The 19458-nt window shown below is 35.0% G+C and overlaps 1 protein-coding gene across 3 annotated transcripts; it reads left to right on the top strand.

The window, feature by feature from the left end:
• The first annotated feature begins 15207 nt into the window (after positions 1 to 15207).
• On the top strand, positions 15208 to 18980 carry LOC126629760 (endoglucanase 4-like). Of its 3 annotated transcripts, none has more exons than XM_050299876.1 (7): positions 15208 to 15414; positions 16072 to 16479; positions 16695 to 16787; positions 16929 to 17155; positions 17264 to 17346; positions 17624 to 17790; positions 18489 to 18980. In XM_050299876.1, the coding sequence occupies exons 1-7, from the start codon at positions 15208 to 15210 to the stop codon at positions 18804 to 18806; spliced, it is 1503 nt and encodes a 500-aa protein (XP_050155833.1). In that variant the 3' UTR covers positions 18807 to 18980. The 3 variants fall into 3 exon arrangements, with proteins under 3 accessions (XP_050155833.1, XP_050155834.1, XP_050155835.1); XM_050299877.1 differs by having other exon boundaries at positions 15241 to 15414; positions 16929 to 17126; positions 17235 to 17346; XM_050299878.1 differs by having other exon boundaries at positions 15241 to 15414; positions 16929 to 17137.
• Positions 18981 to 19458: the final 478 nt, after the last annotated feature.

Raw genomic sequence — 19458 nt, 5'->3', positions numbered from 1 at the left:
CTCATCAATGCTTATGATTTTCATAGAACTTAATAATCTTTGCTCGTATCTCTATTATGCAATTCATGTAGGAAACTTGTGGGGAATGCTTTGGGTTGTTGTATGCAATCATCCAATTCAATGAAATTAGGAAAATCTTAGGGTTAATTAGTGCAATTCACAGTTAATCTGGGGCGTTGAGAATCAGTAGTTTATTGAAAAGCAACTAGAAATCGTTTTGTTTGCAAATGTGTCATGTGTGGAGAAGAACCTCCTAGCTAGCCTTCCATCCATTCAATTTACTCAAATTCATGCAAATTTCATTAGTTCTTTAATTTACTTGTTTTGTTTTCAAATTCGTCAAAACCAAAACCCCCTTTACCTTGTTGAGTCATATTAGTTAGAAACTGATTTAGTTTGTGTTTTTAAGTGTTTCGAATCAAGTTAAAACCAAAATTCATCCAAAAGTGCATTTAGAGTCCAAATCTGCCCAGTTTGTGTTTTTAGGCAGATTTGAGCGTTTTTAGCTTGTTTTGAGTCTTTTGAGTTTGTTTTGAGTTCTTTGAGTCTAGTTTAGTGTTTTTAACTTTGTTTATATGTTTTTAAGTCAGTTTAGAGGTTATTAGCAAGCCCTCCTAATCCCCGGTCCAAAACGATCCCTACTTACATTCTTTACTACAATTGATACAAGAGAGTTTAATTTGTGTGTTAAGTTAATTTTAGCATCAGCAACCATATCAGATAAGAAAGGAGTAATAGGGACATTGTCAACCATTGCTTCTTCAGCAAGTAACTGAGACCGGAGATCCTTCATGGAAATCACATTCTCACGGCCTCGAATAATAGATCGCAGAGTATTGTATTTAGATGGAAGACCATTCAAGGTTAAGATAACTATATCATCATCATGAAAATGAACCCCAGCAGCAACCAGATAGTCCCGAGCTTCTTTAATTAGTTGCAAGTATTGAGAAATGGAATCAGTACCTTTCTTAATGTTCTGCAACTCAGATTTCATCTGAAAAATCGTAGCTCGAGTAACAATAGAGAATTGTTCTTTGAGACGCACCCACAGATCACGAGCACTAGTACTACCGATGGCACAAGAGACTGCCGAGAGAGATAAAGTGGCGGTGATTAATTGCATCAATGCCCTATCGTGCATCTTCCAAACCTTGAACTCATCACTTTCAATCAGAGAACCCCCATCACTTGAAGAAACATTAGAATCCCCAGAAGTAAAAGCAACAAACCGTGGAGGGCAGATATGAGAACAAAACCCATAAGACCATGACCTTCAAGAAGCAAGTCGATCTGAAAATTCCAAGTAAGATAATTGGAATCATCAAGTTTAACATTCACAGATGAAGAAACTGTGGAGATAAGAGACGTTATAGGAGATTGAAGAATCTACAACTAAGCATAAGTCACCATTGCAGAGATTCGAGACAACCCAGATAAATATTTTCACTAAGAAATTATAACAAACACTTGGTGTGCAGAGAAGAAGATACACCGAGTATAGAGGACAGAGAGTAATCACAACCCTAAGAGAGAGAGAGAGAGCAATCGTGAATCACAATAGAACGCGGAAGCAAAAGAACCAATATCAAGAAACCGTCAAGCCGAAGCTTTTCAGGCGAAAGATACCATGTAAACAAAGAAAGAAAGAACTATCTCAAAGAATAAGAAAGGTTGTTTAGAGAGAAAGTATTTGTTTGTATTGTATTTTCTTGAATATATCAGATTACACTTACACAAATGTATATATGTCTAACTATCTTAGCTTAACTACTAAGCTAAGATAAAGCTCACAAGATGTTGACACTTGTCACAATCTAAGTTCATGATATGCTAACCAACTTAACTACCTTACACACTATATCTAACACATACAATCATATCTGTATATATATTTGCAAGTAAAACCACTGCTTTTATTTATTTATTTGAGTTCCACTGCATTTTATTTAGATAAACTATTATGCTTTATCAGTGGAAATTAAAGTACTATACTGTAACAACAACAAAAAGTAATATATTATATTGATTAATACTATTGCTTTAAACCTAATCTAGCTAAATCCGATAGGCTTTAGGAAAAGTAAGCAGACCTAGATCATCTCTAATTTACAAGTCACACTAACTATTAATGTGACTGACTTAATCAATAATCACGGGTAATTTAATTAAGGGAACTTTAACGAAAATCTCCCGGTACTGTTCACTTTAACGAAAAACCACATTTTTACACTAAAAAGTCAATCCTGGTACTATTCACTTTACCATTTATTTTGTCTTTATCGTTAAAACTCAAAGTTTTCAAATCATTTTCATTAGTTTTCCTTTTAATTAATCGTCGTCAAAAGGTACTGCTAACTAGCCACATATCCAAAAGCATTAGTGAAATTTATGATTAGATCAAGATTAATGTTTGACTTAATTGCTCTCATTAGATATGACTCGAGCAAAAGAAAATGATAGTTGGACTCAGTGGCAGGAGTGGCGGCCACCCCTCTTCTCGTCAAAAAACACGCCTAGGAGCGCTGGTTCAGCCCCTTCACTCTGAAGGAAATATTTGTGAAAACTAGTTCATTTGAGCAATATCTATGCATGCAATTAACAATTAAAAGGCGGAATCATGCTTGTGCACTCAAAAACAAAACTTTACCCATGAAATTCAAGGCCTAGTGAGTGTGGTGAACCAAGACTCAATTAAAGAACAAAGTGAGTTGAGAAATATTATATCTCTGTTGATTCCTCTTTGCATAAGCAACGAATGGCCGATGATCGAGTTCGGCGCGGTTGTGAAGGACAAGATTGGTGGAAGTCTTGAAATGGTGGAGTCGAGGAGTTCACGGTGGTCGGTTGTGAAGATCTTGGCAGACTTGTTGGACATGAGGAAGATTATTGTTTGGTCACGAGTTTAAATCATGGATTTGTGTTTGGCAGACTTGTTTAAGACTCCCACCGTATTTATCATAAACTCTCACATTATTTATAAATATTGTATTACTTTTTAAAAACAATGTAAATATTGTTTAGTGCTTATTTTACGATAATTTAAATCCATCTAGGTTCCTGCCTAGATCTCATCTAGGCACCTAGCTGCTAGGTCTTAGTCCGCTATTTGACTAGCACCTAACATTTTTTAGGATCTTATCATAGCCAATTTAAGCTTCTTACATTAGCTTTGATATTATTGCTTACAACTGCTTTGGTGGAGAAACTATTTTCTTCTATGAATATTGACTCAAAACTTTGCACTCTCCAATGTGAAAGCAACCGCTTCGATTGAACCTTTGACTCTTTTGAATTTCGCTCCTCCCCTTGGCAAATCCTAGCTTCGCCACTAGTTAGACTATATTGGAATAATTCCAGGATTTTAAATTTGAGCACTTCAAGTGTGCAATAAATCTAGTGATGAAGAAGATAAGACCTGGCCTCATTTCAGTTAGCCTTTTACGGGCTTTATAATTTGGTGGTGGTAGCTTGTAGTTGCACATTCACTTCATTGTTGGATTTATCCAATATAAATCAACCTTTAAGTGGTCTACTACATGTAATAGGAATGTAATATTGGAGAATAATGTTAATTGTGATTTGATCTCTTAAAGATATCAGTCCTATATAAGGTGTCTTATATTGGAAATAGGATTGATGGAATCCTTAATTGAATATGATTATGATACTTGACTTGGAGGCTAATAAAGTAAGTTAGGTTTCCTTTATGGATGGAAACCCTAGCTTTTAGCCTATATAAAAACACCGGTACCTATAGGCCCTAGAACACACAACATAATGCTTCCCATAAAGTAGTTGTATTCGGCTAGGAGTTTATAGAAGATCATGGTGTTGCCGTGCTCTGCTACTTTTGTGCTCAACTTCCATGGCCGCCATTGGAATCAAGTAACAATTGGTATCAGAGCCACTGGTTATATGATTAAAACCTATTAGGTTTGAAGTTTGATTATATAATATCTTTTCTTTTGGACTGCGGTTTTTTAAATCCAAATTGTGATTGCATTCGGCAACATCACCATGTTGGACCTGCTAGAAAACTGCATAGTACGGTTCTGCATATAATTGTATATACTTGGCATATTAGTATGATATGCACGGCACATGTTTTACATCAATTCCTATTTGGTCTTAGAGACCGAAATTATCAGTTAAATTAAACAATTACATAATTGGATAATCTGTTTCTGCGAGTGGTGCCAGTTGAGTTCAAGTTTTCTTCCACTACCACCACCCTTCAATTCCAAATGTGGGCTTTTCTAATTGAAGCACTAAATGATGATATTGAATTAACTATAATAAAGGAAGATTAAAATAGTTGGTTCATTATTTCATGGAATTGTATAATTGGAATTACCATGGTGCTTAACGTTTTCTATTTCAACGTTCATATTAATGTTTTGGTTCAATTGAAATAGTCATTTTGTTCTAACCATGCACCGGAGAATTTGAGTTGATCAGCAAAGCCAAATAAGGAGGTTCATATATGCATCGCATATGAGATCCTGATGGAGGTCGGTTCTAACCTTGCACTGGAGAATTTTGAGATATATCACACATAAATTGGTAAACTAATAATTGTTGAATGGTAGGTTTTCAAGCACTTCAAGCTTCCTTTCTTGTATTCAGTTCTCATAAAGAAAGATTGGAACAGTTTGCTTTGCTCATCTTTACTGAATTAATTATGACTGGAAGAAGATGGCATGCTTTAAGCTTTCTTTCGATATTCATGCCAATGTTTTGGTTGAATTGATTTAGTGGTAGATACAACTTTTTGGCTAACGTTGTTGTCAATTTTGTAAGCATATAGAAATATGTACTTCTGTACTAATCTTGCCAAGGAAGACTATGAAGCATCTCAAGTCAACAAGCTCGGTAAAGTCTCCTATCAAAGCAAACAATATTGATCATTATATGTGTCAATTGCGAATTAATTAGTTGATCATGCATATGGTTAGTTTTGACTATTAAGTTTTAAACTTGGTTATCAAAACAAAGAGAAAATATATGTTTTGAACATGATTAATTCTGCATATAAGTGGCATACAGAACGAGGGAAAAGTAGATTTTTTAAGATATGCCAAGATGCATGCATATAAAAGTGCATATATATCTTGCTTGTTCGTGGCTTTTCGTTAGTAATATGCATGAGTGAGCCTATTGGTTGGTCCCAGCAGCTCCAATCACTGCTTCCAGGGTGGAAAGGCAACAAGGGGACACTAAGCACCCCTCAAAATATAATTACATACCTTATAAGGTTTTTGGAATTACTTCTTAAACTCCAAATCTTTATTGCCTTTGTTATCCATTTGAATAAGGACTAATATTGTTTGCCATGAATTGCAATTGCATAAGTGCCAGCAATTGTTTGATCAAGCTAAGTATACGTAATTTTCTAAAGCCAATTATGTATCTAGAAGTTCACATTGCATGTGTAAAATTATCATGACACCAGTATCTAAATGGTATGTATATGGTCAACATGCGGAGAAGCATATGTAAAAATGCATAAATTATTTTATTGTTTGAGACTATATTTTGTACAAATAGTCTGGGTGTTTCGGCATTAGTACAAGAGTAAGTCTATTGCTCTGTTTTTCATGGGTAATAACTAAAATGGACATATGGCATGTTTTATTAAAGGGATTGGGTTGTCCTAACACAAATGTGTTGATTAGTAATGCAGTATACTAAGCATGATGGGGGATTAATTCAAGTACGGTTTATAATGATATTAACTCCATGCGGAATTTGCATGACTAATCAAATTAGTTTTGTCTACAATTTTGCTTTCCTATCTCAGTATAGTCATTTAATTGTACATGACTAATGCATAACTTATGGATTGACTGAGAATGACAGAAAGCATCCAATGACAAGAATAAGGGTATAATACAAGTGAATAAGGTTTGTAGTAATTATGTGACAATTCTCATTTGTATTTTAACTATTTATTTGAGAATTGTGGTTGGTCATGTGATTATAAATATGTTTATAAAGAAGTGGTGAACATATGAAGGCATAAGGTATGTATTTCATTCAGAGCATGTGACTAAATTGATAAGCATAAGTCTTCAAACTTGTATATAGTTTATTAGTTTTTCCCATGCCTAAAGAATTTAAACAATGCTTTAATCAATCAATTTTTATGTGCCATAAGGGGAGAAGAAAAGAAATTAATCAAGGCTAATGTATGGCATGTATTGGAGATGTTTCTTTTGGAAGAAAAGAATTTTGGTAGTTCCTTTATTTAATTTGGTATTTACAAGGCTAATGCACGATTTTGATGCTAATGTTTTAGGAGCCTTGTATTACGGAAAGAAAGGTACAAAAGAAAAGGAACCCGTTTGACTTAAGAAAACATTTGAGCAATTTAGTTTTTAAATTAAAGGAATGTATTGTACTTTTGCATTACATAAAGTATTTCTATTTCAAACAATTGACTCCATAATGATAAGTATTGACATTCTTTTGGTGGAATAAAATTTGTTCTATATGTGATTAATCTCTTTCAAGTATGCTGTCAGGTTTCTTGAGATTAATTTAATGTCAAAGGGAGTCATGAAGGAATTAGTGCCATTTGTTGGCAAGACTCAAAACTCGAATCAGGTTATCATAATTTTGTCACTTACAGTTAATTAATCCATGTGACTTCTTGTATCGTTTCAGGGCGTAGTTGATCAATGCCCTTTCAACTAAGCAAGCCGCAACGGCTTAGTTGACGATGAAACTGTGTTTTTGAGTTACTTCGGTCAATTTTGCATCTTAATTAGAATAAAAGGGATAATCTTCTTGCCTACAGGTGTGGATTACTTCTTTTAGTTTAATTGAGATGGCATAGTATGAGTTTTATTTCACAGAAGTTGTGAAAACCTTCATCTTGCCTACAAGTGTTGAAGTTTTTCATGAAGGAACTTTTGTGACATAAAATCTAGTACTAGAAATTAGTTAATTTTCTTGCCCACAGGTGTAAATTAATTTAGTTTCATGAAGTTAATTGGGATAAAGTTCCATGCCATTAGGGACAAATATTTCCACAATGAGCCCCATAAAAGGTTGTGGTTTGAAGGCATGGAAATCGGTTGCATCATGATGTATTTTGTATCTCTTTACGAGACTAGTTGATGCAAAGTATTGGACCCATGAAGGTTAATCAAGGATTGCTAAGGTACGCATTGTTTAAGTCTTATGCTTGTAAATCTTTTCAATTTGAACTATGATGTCTGTTTAGAGGATGAAATTTGACTACTAAAGTTTCCTTTGGACATTGAAATTGAAATGATATGAAATTGAATTTGTTATGGATGCATAAATTCATGATAGATGCACATAATTGTTTCTGGCAGATTGCGTGTCTTGATTTAAATCGGATGAATGACATGTCTAATGGTCACCAAATGACCTGAATTTTGGATATGTTCAACAGATAAATGTCTACTATGTGTCTGCGAATTTTCGTAATTTTCTGCCATGTATGTTAATTATGGTGAATTTACTAGTAACCCATGATCGTATAGACAGTTTTACTGGCAGATTGTGTTGGTCTTTTTGAGACGTGACTTTAGACTACTATTTTGACCCAAAACGGCTCTATAATTTTATTTTATGAATATTAGTATGTCTATTTTGATTAGTATAAATTTGGTAGCAATCAAGCTTATAAATTAATTATGATTAATTCTAAAATAAGTGTAACTCGTTGCTGAAATTCTGTTTGACAACTTTATGTTGGTTGAGATGTCTATTTTATTATGTCTAAAATATAGAGCAATTTTCTTTAGGAACATCTTTGAAAGAATATATTAATGAGTGTTTGCCCAAGTGGGAGAATTAGTGAACAAAAATTGGGCTTCACACTCATTAACTTATTTGCAAGTATAAACTCTGAAAACTTAGTGGGAGTTGTTCTAAAATTTTGAGCACTAAGTGGACTTGCATGAATCTATGAAAGCATTATTCTATCTTCCATGAATTTGTGTTACTTGAATGTCTATAATATGTTTAAGTTGCACGAATGGATACTTGGTATATGCGTACATTTTCTATTACTTGCAATCATTTGGATTTCTTGGTTGATCATTTATTTTGGGGCTCATAAGAACTTAGCATAAATGTGGACTTATTAATACATATAAGATGGTTGTTGGATACATGTTTTGTGTAACAGCAGTGAATGCTTTCAAGCTTAGTTGTACCTTTCATTGAGGTAATATGCATTCATTGACTAAGTAAGGCTACTCCCAAAGGCATATTTTCAAAAGTATGATTTAAGTATTGATTTGCAAATTAAGTAACGATGTTGCAGATCAGTGGGAGTTTGAGTTTCGTGTTAGTAATGTCTTACATTTGCAGATGACCTATAAGGTATGTATAGAATCCATGTATTCATTTTAATCTCTAGTTGGATTCATTAAGTCACATTTTTTGGTGTGCTAGTCAATCATCTGATAAAATATATATAAGATATCAAATTGTTATCAAATTGCATATTAAATGGCATGACATGGTTTATGTACTACCTCAGTTGTGAGGATTTCCATCTTGCCCGCAGGTGTTGGAAATCACTATGAAAGTAACTGGTATGGTGCATAGATCAGTGTCAGAAACATATTAATTCATCTTGCTCATAAGTGTTGAATTAATTTGTTTTATGAAGTTTTTGGGATATTTTACTTGGACATGTGCCTATTTGGTATTTTCAGTTGTGTCCGTTGGCTACAAACATTGTTTGTATTATTACTGATCTAATGAAAGTGATGCATGATTGTTTTGGAGATGTATTCAGACCTGCAGGTTATGGTGGTTTCATTAGATGAAGGATATCTGCATTGGCAGATTTAAGGCTTCAAAGAAGCATAAAGTGTAACTTGTGAGTTACAATAAAGTGGACCTGAGATGATATAAAGTAAGACATTTTGGTTAATTTAAAGTTTATTTAAAGTTTCATCTCTTGATCATAATTTGTGTTTCATGTGAATGAGGATCTTAGCATGTGTGATTATGAAGGTTCTGGGTTATGTCAACCCTACAACCTTGTTAGTTTCATGTTAAGAAATGCATTTGACAGAAATTGCATTAAGGACGAGATGTAATCACTCTTACATGGCCACTAAAGTGACATTAGTCTCCAATCTCAAGTATAAACGTGAATATTACATTTTGTAGACCAAGTGGGAGAATGTTGGATTTATCCAATATAAATCAACCTTTAAGTGGTCTACTACATGTAATAGGAATGTAATATTGGAGAATAATGTTAATTGTGATTTGATCTCTTAAAGATATCAATCCTATATAAGGTGTCTTATATTGGAAATAGGATTGATGGAATCCTTAATTGAATATGATTATGATACTTGACTTGGAGGCTAATAAAGTAAGTTTAGGTTTCCTTTATGGATGGAAACCCTAGCTTTTAGCCTATATAAAAACACCGGTCCCTATAAGCCCTAGAACACACAACATAATGCTTCCCATAAAGTAGTTGTATTCGGCTAGGAGTTTATAGAAGATCATGGTGTTGCTGTGCTCTGCTACTTTTGTGCTCAACTTCCATGGCCGCCATTGGAATCAGGTTAGTCACTCTTTCGTTTGTGTTTTAATTGTATAACCTTATAAGGCTAACATTCATCTGTTCAATTCAGAAAGCAGAGCATCTTTATAGTTTGGTATATGCATGACATACTTAAACCAGTTTTATCTTTTCAAGAAACTAAAATACATAGGCTCTGTTTGATAACCATATGTAGTGTTTTATGACAAAAATTTACAATGTAATTGGTGGTGAAACCACTTAATATAAATTTATTTAATTTTGTCACGCCTTCGATCTAGGACCTTTCATTCTTTAACACTCCCTCTCATGTGGGACCACTATTAATGGCTTCAACATTAATAGGTGTGGTGTTTTATCACAAAATGTCACATACTCACAATGCAACTAGCGGTGGAACCACTCAATATAAGTTATATTTAATTTTGTCACGTCTTTGAACTAAGACTTTACATTCTTCAACACTCCATCTCACGTGAAACCACTCTTTAATGAGTTACACGTGCATCCAATTACACATAGTTACCCCTTTATTCTTGTTATTTTCTTAAGTTAATTCGGGCAACGATATATTCAACATTCACAACTTAAAGGTCGGGGTGGTCAAGGTCAGTTCACAAGAATAGTCATGGTCGGGTTAGGTTGTCCAGTTTTTGAAGAGAATATCCAACGATCGATTATAACACCCGATAAGAGCATCTCTAATGGGAGTTCCTAACGGGGACTCCCACTACCATCTTTAAGTACTCATTTAGGGTGCGTTTGTTGTACCGGACTATTTTGGACTGGATTAACTTTAGGGACTATGCTGGACTGGTTTAGACGAGACTAAGCTAAACTAATTTAGTGAAGTGTTTGGTGCAGTGTTAGACTAAGAAGCAAGATAATTAACAAACTCTAAAATTATATTATTTTAATTCATATCTAGAATTTTTTTATAATTAATTATTCTTGTTATTTTTCCTTCTAGAAACCCTTTTTCTAGAATGCCTTGTCTTCTCTGCCTCTTCACTCCCCTTTTTTTCTACATCCATAACCTCAATCCTCTCTGCCTTTTGATTGTTTCCTTCATCAAGCTTGGCCTAAACATCTGTTCCTTTCTTGGAATCCGTTTGCAAAAAATCAACCAACGAAACACGTTTCAAAATCCCATTTCCTTTCATGCAATTCCCCATTTCTTACTAATTGCCATTCCATTTTCTTTCGTTTCTTTCTTTCAATTTTCTCACAAACCAAACACCTTTCAAAATCCCCAATTCCAAATAGTTGCACCTTGTTTGGCGTACCGGATTCAGATCATGGTCCGCTGAAAATGATAGAGTCGGAAATTGAATTCTAGTGAAGGAGCGCAACTGGTGGGGGAAGAATCAGCGGAAGCGAGGTGGTTGGTAAGTGAGAAAGTTAAGGGCGTTTCTGAGAGAGAGAGAGTGATGTGTGTATATGCGAGATCTGAGATGCCAAAAGACCCAGATGGTGGAAGACCCCAAATCACCGACCCAAATGAAAAAAAAAAAAAAAAAAAAAAAAAAACCCTTATTTTCGAGGATTGTGATCTTGTAAGTTCGAACGAGGCACAAGGTTTGGACGAGCCAAACAAAGCAGCGTGGGGGTCTTAGCAATCCTGGGATATTTGGGGGGTCTGGCTAAGAACTTTTAGTGAGAGAGTCAGTCGGAGCGAGTCCAACTTAATCCCGTTAAACCTAATCCTTCAGCCTAACAAACATGGTACTACAATAATAGCTAAGCCAGTCCAGTCCAAGGAGAGTTAGTGAGCCCAAACAAACACACCCTTAAGGACTTAAAGGGAATCATTATGTCTCTAAAGGTATATTGCCTCTAATGAGAGAGTCCTTATAGTCGAATCCCTAAATTTGAGGTTTTTACATTTTTATGTGATAATTAGGTGCACATGTTTTGAATTAATTTAACATTACGTTCTCGTAAAATATTTTTGTGAACATTTTAACCAAAAAAATTTCAAATTATGACACCAATTTTTTTCTTCACGAAAACGTAACTAGAGTGAGTGAATTGAGTACAAGTGAACTGAGTATAGGAGATGAAGTTGTGGTAAGTTTTTGTTAGATAATTTGGTATTTATAGGAATGATGAGAGAATAACATTAGAGAGTAACCGAAATTGGAACTGTTAATCTTTCAACAGAGGCAATATGAAAAGAGAAGAAAAAAAAATTGAAAACAAACATAAGAGAGTAACCTAAATGAAACAGTTATTTAATTGGAATCATTGATCTTTCAATGGTTAAAATTTTGAAAAGCAAGAATCAATCTGGACCCTCTATCTTAAATGATTGAAAAAAAAAAAAAGACAAGGCCATGTGACTGGGACCCATGCCTACTTTTCCACTTAAATTGTCATATTGGGTCCACCATTTCAGTCCATATAGAGTCCTCATATTTGGATACATATACCAAGTATCCAGCGAGTCCCTGTACTTTAGGGACTCACTTTTTGATCCATTGGAGATTTATTTTATCCCTATATTTGTTTTATACTCATTTTATACGGTGGTTGTCCATATATAGAGACTCCACTAGAGATGTTCTAATATCACAACAATCTTTGTATTTTTTTTAAGAAAACCTCGACCATACGAGGTGAATTTTATTGAATAAAAAAATAGAGTTGCACATTTTTATGAGGAACATAAATCTTACCTCCCTTGAAAACAAAAAAAAAAGGGTGGGAGGGGACATAGAACCAAACTTCTCCAAAACAAAGCCTAAAATATAGAAACCTACAAACAAGCTTGGAACACCTAAACACGTAATGTTAGAAAATCTATAAGTTGTAAGCTAAGAAAATCAGAATCCAGTGAAGCTAACCTATAAGCTGCGATGCACACTGATTTGAAAATCGAAAACCATAAGCTAAGAAAATCAGAATCCAGTGAAGCTAGAATTGCCGATGTTGGTGAATCATTCCACACCAAGGTTGAGGAGCCAAGCTCATGTTAGCAAAGCTTTCCGGGACATCATTTTCTTCCTGGTAAATGTGAGAGCAATAAAAATTCATCATCAGGATTCCGGATGCGAGCCAAATAAGTTAACTATTGTGTACAAAGAGGCCATGGAGTGACAAAGTCATCCGAGCAAAGACAAACGAGGACACTAGAAGAACCACATTCCAACCAAAAAGTTTGTCAACCCCTCTGATAAGCAAAATAAACATCAAGAATAGTTGCTAATTATTCCGCAAAAACAGAATTGTTATGGCCAATACCTTGGCAAAAACCACCAAAAATTTGATCATGCAAATCCCTAAAAACTCGACCACAAGTAGAATTCCCTTTAGCCAAACCATCAATGTTAAGCTTAACCCAAGGATACCGAGGCGGAGACTAAAGCACAATAACAAGAGCTTTCCAAAGGATAGGTTGGATATCCAAAGACGAAATTATTCGAATACCAAACTATAAGAGTATCTGGGGATAAACTTCCCAACATGAATGAGCTCGGACATAATAAACATGCATAGGTGGTGTAAAGAAACTGGTCTATCCTAAAAAATAGATTATTTCGTGCTTTCCAAATAGTAACAACGGTAAAAAAGGCTCGCAAAAATTTAGAGATTGTGTAACTGACAAGAGAAAGGCTTATGCACGAAAGTATCCCGAAATATTGCCAAAAAACCAGAAATGGGCAAGGAAATACCAAATTGACAAGCCAAACATATCCAAAATTGCTTTGATAAAGGACAACGAAAGCAAAGATGAGTATCAGATTCCTCAGAACCATTCCACAAGCGACAAATAGATGCCGAACAAATACCTCGTTGTTGAAGTGCAGCCTTAGTGGGAAGTATGGGCAATGGTTATGGCGAGAGGGTAACTGCGGTTATTTACCCTTAACCGTTTAAGCTCTTATCCGCATAACCGTTTACCCGTTGAGTAATTGCATAAATGGGTATTCTCATACCCATAACCGTTTATAAACGATTAACTATTTAACCCTTTTACCCGTTGGAGTGAGTATTAAACCGATGAAACTATTTTGGCAGAGATGAGAGAGGGGGCATCGAGGAGAGAGAGGAGCGGGGTTGGGAGAGGTCGAAACGTTTTTAGGGTTTTTAATTTTAAACTTTTAAAATTCTAAAAATATTAAAACAAATGGTTAAATGGGTACTTATTTGTAACCGCGGGTAATACTCATAATCACCATTTATATTTCACGGGTAAACGGTTTTACCCATAACCGTTTATTTATTTATATGGTTACCCATAACCGAAACAGTAAATTAATGAGCGGGCACCTATACCCGCGAATATTTTGCCCATCCCTCATAAGAAGTTTATCATGAGAAAACCGTCAAACCAAAATAGAGAGTCGTGGAGGGATGAAAGAATGCCATATAACTTTAGCCTAAGCGCAATCAAAATGTTTACTTCAAAGAAGCTCATGCCCAAAAGAAAATTAAACTTGCCCCAGTAGAGGAGGATAGTTACTTTTGTCATCTTTCACTGTTAAAAGGAGAGGAAGTGTTATAGGAGAAATGACGGGAAATAAAGAAGGGTTGATAATCAAATCCTCCAACCATATTTATCAAACTAAAAGAAAACTGACATTCCATAACCAATAAGCCAACGATTATGATTATTTAAATAGGATAAAGCACGCTTCAAACCATGCCACATTGAAGATCGCAAGTAGACTTTTTTTTTTTTTTTTTTCTTCTCTATATGGTGCAAGAGGAACATGTTGACGTGCAAAAAAAAGCCCCACAAAAATGAAGATTGTGGAGGGCAACAACCTCGAGATGACAAAAGAAGTGATTCGTCTAGTAGAGTTAAGTAAGTTTAGAACTCTGCTCAGAGCTTCTTCTACAAGACAAAATAAAAGTGGAGAAAATAAATCTTCCTAATGCACAGCAACAAATCTTAGTGTAATTAGTAGTAGAATCACACAATATAAGTTATATTTTTATCATGTTTCCAATGCGGCTTTGCATGCTGCGACATTAATGTTGATCACGGTGAAATATAACGTTCTATTTCTACATAATCTAGCATGTGGTGTTGTTGTGGTATCCCTCTCATTTAAATTCACGCGACAATTGATTAACAACTCTCTAGATGATTTATTTTGACAAATTCGTGTGTGTCTAACAGAAATAACGAAGATTGATCTTGTACGCATAGATAACTGTTGTGACAGAAAAGGAAAGAAAAGCCAACTACCTGTATACTACGTACCCATCCCAGATAATAAGAAAATCATTCAAGCACATATGGAATGGCTCTTAAAGGTGACTTTGAATTGACCACTTGACCTACAATAATATTGGATAAATAAGTTACCAATTAAGTTACAAAAAAATATTGAATGGGTTAATTGTACCCAGCTTTCTTCCAAACTGCAGAATTATATGGAAAATAGGCCAAATTTGATGACCTCGTAGACTTCCATCTACGAAATAAGCCAACTGTGTGTACAATGCATGCATATAATTCATAACATCTAGGCACGCATAAACACGCGTTTAAGTAGTATATAAACAGGTGCTTGCTGAGTTTCTTTTCATCAAATCAGAGAGATTATATTGGTTCTTCTCCAAAATTGAGAATTCTTTAAGTTTTTGATATATATAGTGAAAAAAATTGGGTTTTAAAAAGAAGAGCAACAATGAGTAAAATCATGTATGGCAGTTCCCTTCTAAGGTTGTCAATATTAGCATGGATGTTGGCAATGGCCACAGCACAAGTCGCGTCTTCACATAACTACGCAGATGCATTGTCAAAGTGTCTTTTGTTTTTTGAAGGACAAAGGTCGGGAAAGTTACCACCTTCACAACGAATCACTTGGAGGAAAGATTCTGCTCTAAAGGATGGCTCTGATGTTGGTGTAAGTCTCTCTCTCTCACTCTCTCTGAGTTAATCAATTAATCACAATCCATTGTCCGACACAGATACTTGTTGACTATTTAGTCTACAAAAGTCAACAATCATCATAAATTTTGGAAAAAAAAAAAAAAAAAACAATAACCATAAATTAATGACTTGCTTGTTTGTGCTTTTAGAATGGCTAAAAACTATTTAATCTATAAAAAGTCCTTTCAGCAGTGTTCGACAAAAATAAATTGTAATTACTTTAATTACGGTTTATTTAAAGTACTTTTAAATGATTTATACATAAGCACCTACTATACCTTCATCAAATTAAGTGTTTCTCCAAGAAGAAAGGAATCGGGAACACGGAAAAGGGGAAGTACGCAAGGATCAACTAGCCCTTTAGTTAATTTGATTCTCGATTTTCAGGTGTTTGCTTAAGAATTTTGAGAAACTCACATTTTTACTTTGATGAAATGATTCTCATGCCCATGTTTTAATTAGTGAACGTACAGCACTCAAGAATCAGAATGATTTCCTATTCCCTATAAGTAAACATGCTTAATTTCATGAACCACTCAAGAGTACGTGGAAGCGCTTAGGGTTTGATAAAGGTTTTGTATCAAGTACTACCTAAATGCATGACATATATATGCTCTTTTTCCACCCACAGATGGATCTTGTAGGAGGTTACTATGATGCCGGTGACAATGTGAAGTTCAACTTTCCCATGGCATTCACTACAACAATGTTGTCGTGGAGCGTTCTAGAGTTTGGACAATCAATGGGCTCGGAGCTTCCATTTGCTTTGGAAGCTATAAGATGGGGGACAGATTATTTGCTTAAATCCACAAAGGTACCTGATTCTGTTGTTGGCGTTGTTGGTGACCCCAATAGCGACCACACTTGTTGGGAAAGACCTGAAGACATGGACACCCCTCGAACCTCTTATGTAGTAACTAAAGAAAAGCCAGGCTCAGAGGTTTCAGCTGAGATTGCAGCTGCACTCGCAGCTTCTTCCATGGTGTTTAAAGATTCGGACAGATTCTACTCGGCTTTGCTTCTTAACCGGTCTATTCAGGTATATAATATTTTCTTTCTAGACTTGTTCATGTATTGTGAGTCAATTAATGTGTCTCGCATATCCAGACAACAATCAATTTGATGATTCTGATCGAGATTCACGGTCAAATAATAAAAAATTCCAAGCATTAGATAGTATTCTACTTATGTTTTGTGCTATATATATTGAAACCTTTTAGGTTAATAAATTTTCTTTGTATGGTTATTAATCAGGTGTTTGAATTCGCGGATAGGTATAGGGGGTCTTACAATGACAGTATTGGTGAAGGAGCATGCCCATTTTACTGCGACTTCAGTGGCTACATGGTATATAACTGATTGATCATGGGACCTTATAATTTGTTTTCCAAATTTAGTTAGATGTCAAAAATTTTGATACCGTGTCGTGTTAAATAAACTTTTTTCATCATAAACAATTTTGTGTGACTAATAAAACAATTGTTGCAGGATGAACTGCTCTGGGGAGCTGCGTGGCTATACAAGGTAACCAAGGCACCATATTACTGGGACTATGTCCTAGCTAACATACACTACTTGGAGTCCACTGTAATAAGAAAGGTTAATGGCGGTCCGTACTTAACTGGTTCTGTCACTGAATTTGGATGGGATTCAAAACATTCTGGCATCAACATACTTGTTTCTCAGGTCAGTTTTCAGTTAACACCATTTTCTTCGTCTCCTCCCTTTTGATCAACCTACGTTAGGTTTTCAATCCAGCTAAATTTTCTTTTCTTTTATTTACTTTGTTTGCAGTGGGCCATGACTGATCCCACCATTTCTAGTCCCTTTATTCCCAAGGCGGACGAGTTAGTATGCTCTATATTGCCTGAATCACCTGCTCCAAAATCAGTCACATTTTCACCAGGTAGTTCCCTATAATTGACCCAACTATTTATGTCATTAGTTTTCCAAAATGTAAATCACTATCGTAAAGTATTCAAAATATGTTTAAGACGGAAATGTTAGTCGCACTCTTACTTTGTCACTGTGCATTTATTTATGTGCGTATTTTGAAATAGTAAACTAATGATTTTATATATAAAATTTTCTAGCATTTATGCATACACACACACGCATGCGCGTGTAAAACATCGGTACGTATTTCCCTATCTTGATTTATTAATTTTCTACATATATATCAGGTGGGCTATTGTTCAAACCTGGAGGAAGTAACCTGCAACATTCAACATCCTTATCATTTCTTCTTTTAGTTTATGCTGGCTACATGAAAGCTGCCAACAAAGTTATGAACTGTGGCAACAATGTTATTATCACTCCAGATAGGCTGGTGAATTTCACCAAAGGACAGGTACATATATGTCTCCATATTTGTCAAAATGTCCGGTTTAGATTTATAGTTTAGCAACATATTGTTGGGGCTTAAAAAAACTTCACTACTTTGGAAATGTTTATCTCACAAAGAAGAATGTAATGCAGCGGAATTGATAGGCAAGAGAAAGAAAGAACACTCAATGTATTACACAAGATTTTTATTCACTCACAAACTTAGTACAAGAGAAAACACTCAAACACTCTTAGAAGCTTTGTTGCTTCTTTTCACTTCTCACTTGGCACTCTCACTTCTCACTACTTGCTCTCTTGGTTGTTACAAATGGTGTGGATGCCTTCTCCTTTTATAGGCATGGATGGAACCTTGGAGAAGCATGGAAGCATCATGCTAGAGATATCTAGATAATTCCACTACCTTCCTAAGCTAGAATTATCTACGCTAATCTTGTATGTTGGTGGAATCCTCACCATTCTTCTAGACTCTTCCACCAACTTAAACTTTTCTCTAGCATTTGCATGAATCATCCATTATGCTTGTGTTGCCCTTTTCAACGTGGGCTGGATCCATTGTCTTGGACCAAGACAAGATTATAATTCAACACATATGTGTCTGTCCGGCTGGCAACATATAACATTATATGTCCGAACAAACCTATTAGATTTTTAATTGTTACATTATAATTTGTGGCTGAAAGTTAATTGGTAATTTTAATGCAGGTTGATTATATACTAGGAAGCAACCCATTGGAGATGTCATACATGGTTGGATTTGGGCAAAAGTTCCCTCAGAAAATACATCACCGGGGATCAGTGATACCTTCCATGGATAAGCACCCACAACATATGGAGTGCCATGAAGGAGACTTGTATTTCAAAAGCGCCGATCCAAACCCTAATTTATTAATAGGAGCAGTTGTGGGAGGGCCTGCTGAGAATGATACATTTCAAGACTCTCGATATAATGTTCCACAATCGGAGCCAACCACATATATCAATGCACCTTTTGTGGGTGTATTGGCTTACTTCAAAGTTTGAGCTGTCCTAATTTTGTGTAGCACAATTTGGAGGAAGTGACTATTAGCCATCCTAAACAATTCATCGTTGGAAAGATCAAGAATATGAGTTGATGTAGTTCCTTATCATTTGTCAAAGATTATTGGAACCTACATAAAGAATGTGTGACAACCCGTCCTTAGTTCTACGATTTTATTAACTTTAAAAGAGTGAATTGATGAAAATGCCCTTACTGGCGAGATTGTTGATTTTCGTTGACCGTCATTTAGTGATGTGTGCAAGTTACTATCTTACCGTACTCTCGAAGTTCTCGACGGAACGATCGTGTAAGTGTGATCTGAATCAAAACTGGAATTATAATAGGGGTTTTATGAAACTACAAATTTGAAAAGTACTTTTGTAAAGATTACTATTTATTATTTTATATATTTCTTATAATTATTATATTATTATTTTATCATTATTTTTGTTATTATAGTATTATTTTAATATTGGGTAAATCTCAGTTTACTAACCTCAAGTTTCATGGTTTTCAACATTTAGTACATAAAGTTTTTTTTTTATCCTAGAGTTTTACCTAAAGTGTTAATTTTAGGACAGTCTCGTACATTCGATAGTCTGACTGTTAAGTCTCCCGTAAACTTATGACGTAGCGCCCATGTGGACGATGACT

This window comes from Malus sylvestris, chromosome 7 (genome assembly GCF_916048215.2).
Source record: "Malus sylvestris chromosome 7, drMalSylv7.2, whole genome shotgun sequence".
NCBI classification, from domain to species: Eukaryota; Viridiplantae; Streptophyta; class Magnoliopsida; order Rosales; family Rosaceae; genus Malus; species Malus sylvestris.
The sequence above is the reverse complement of the archived record's forward strand: the minus strand, read 5'-3'. Positions and strand labels throughout refer to the sequence as shown.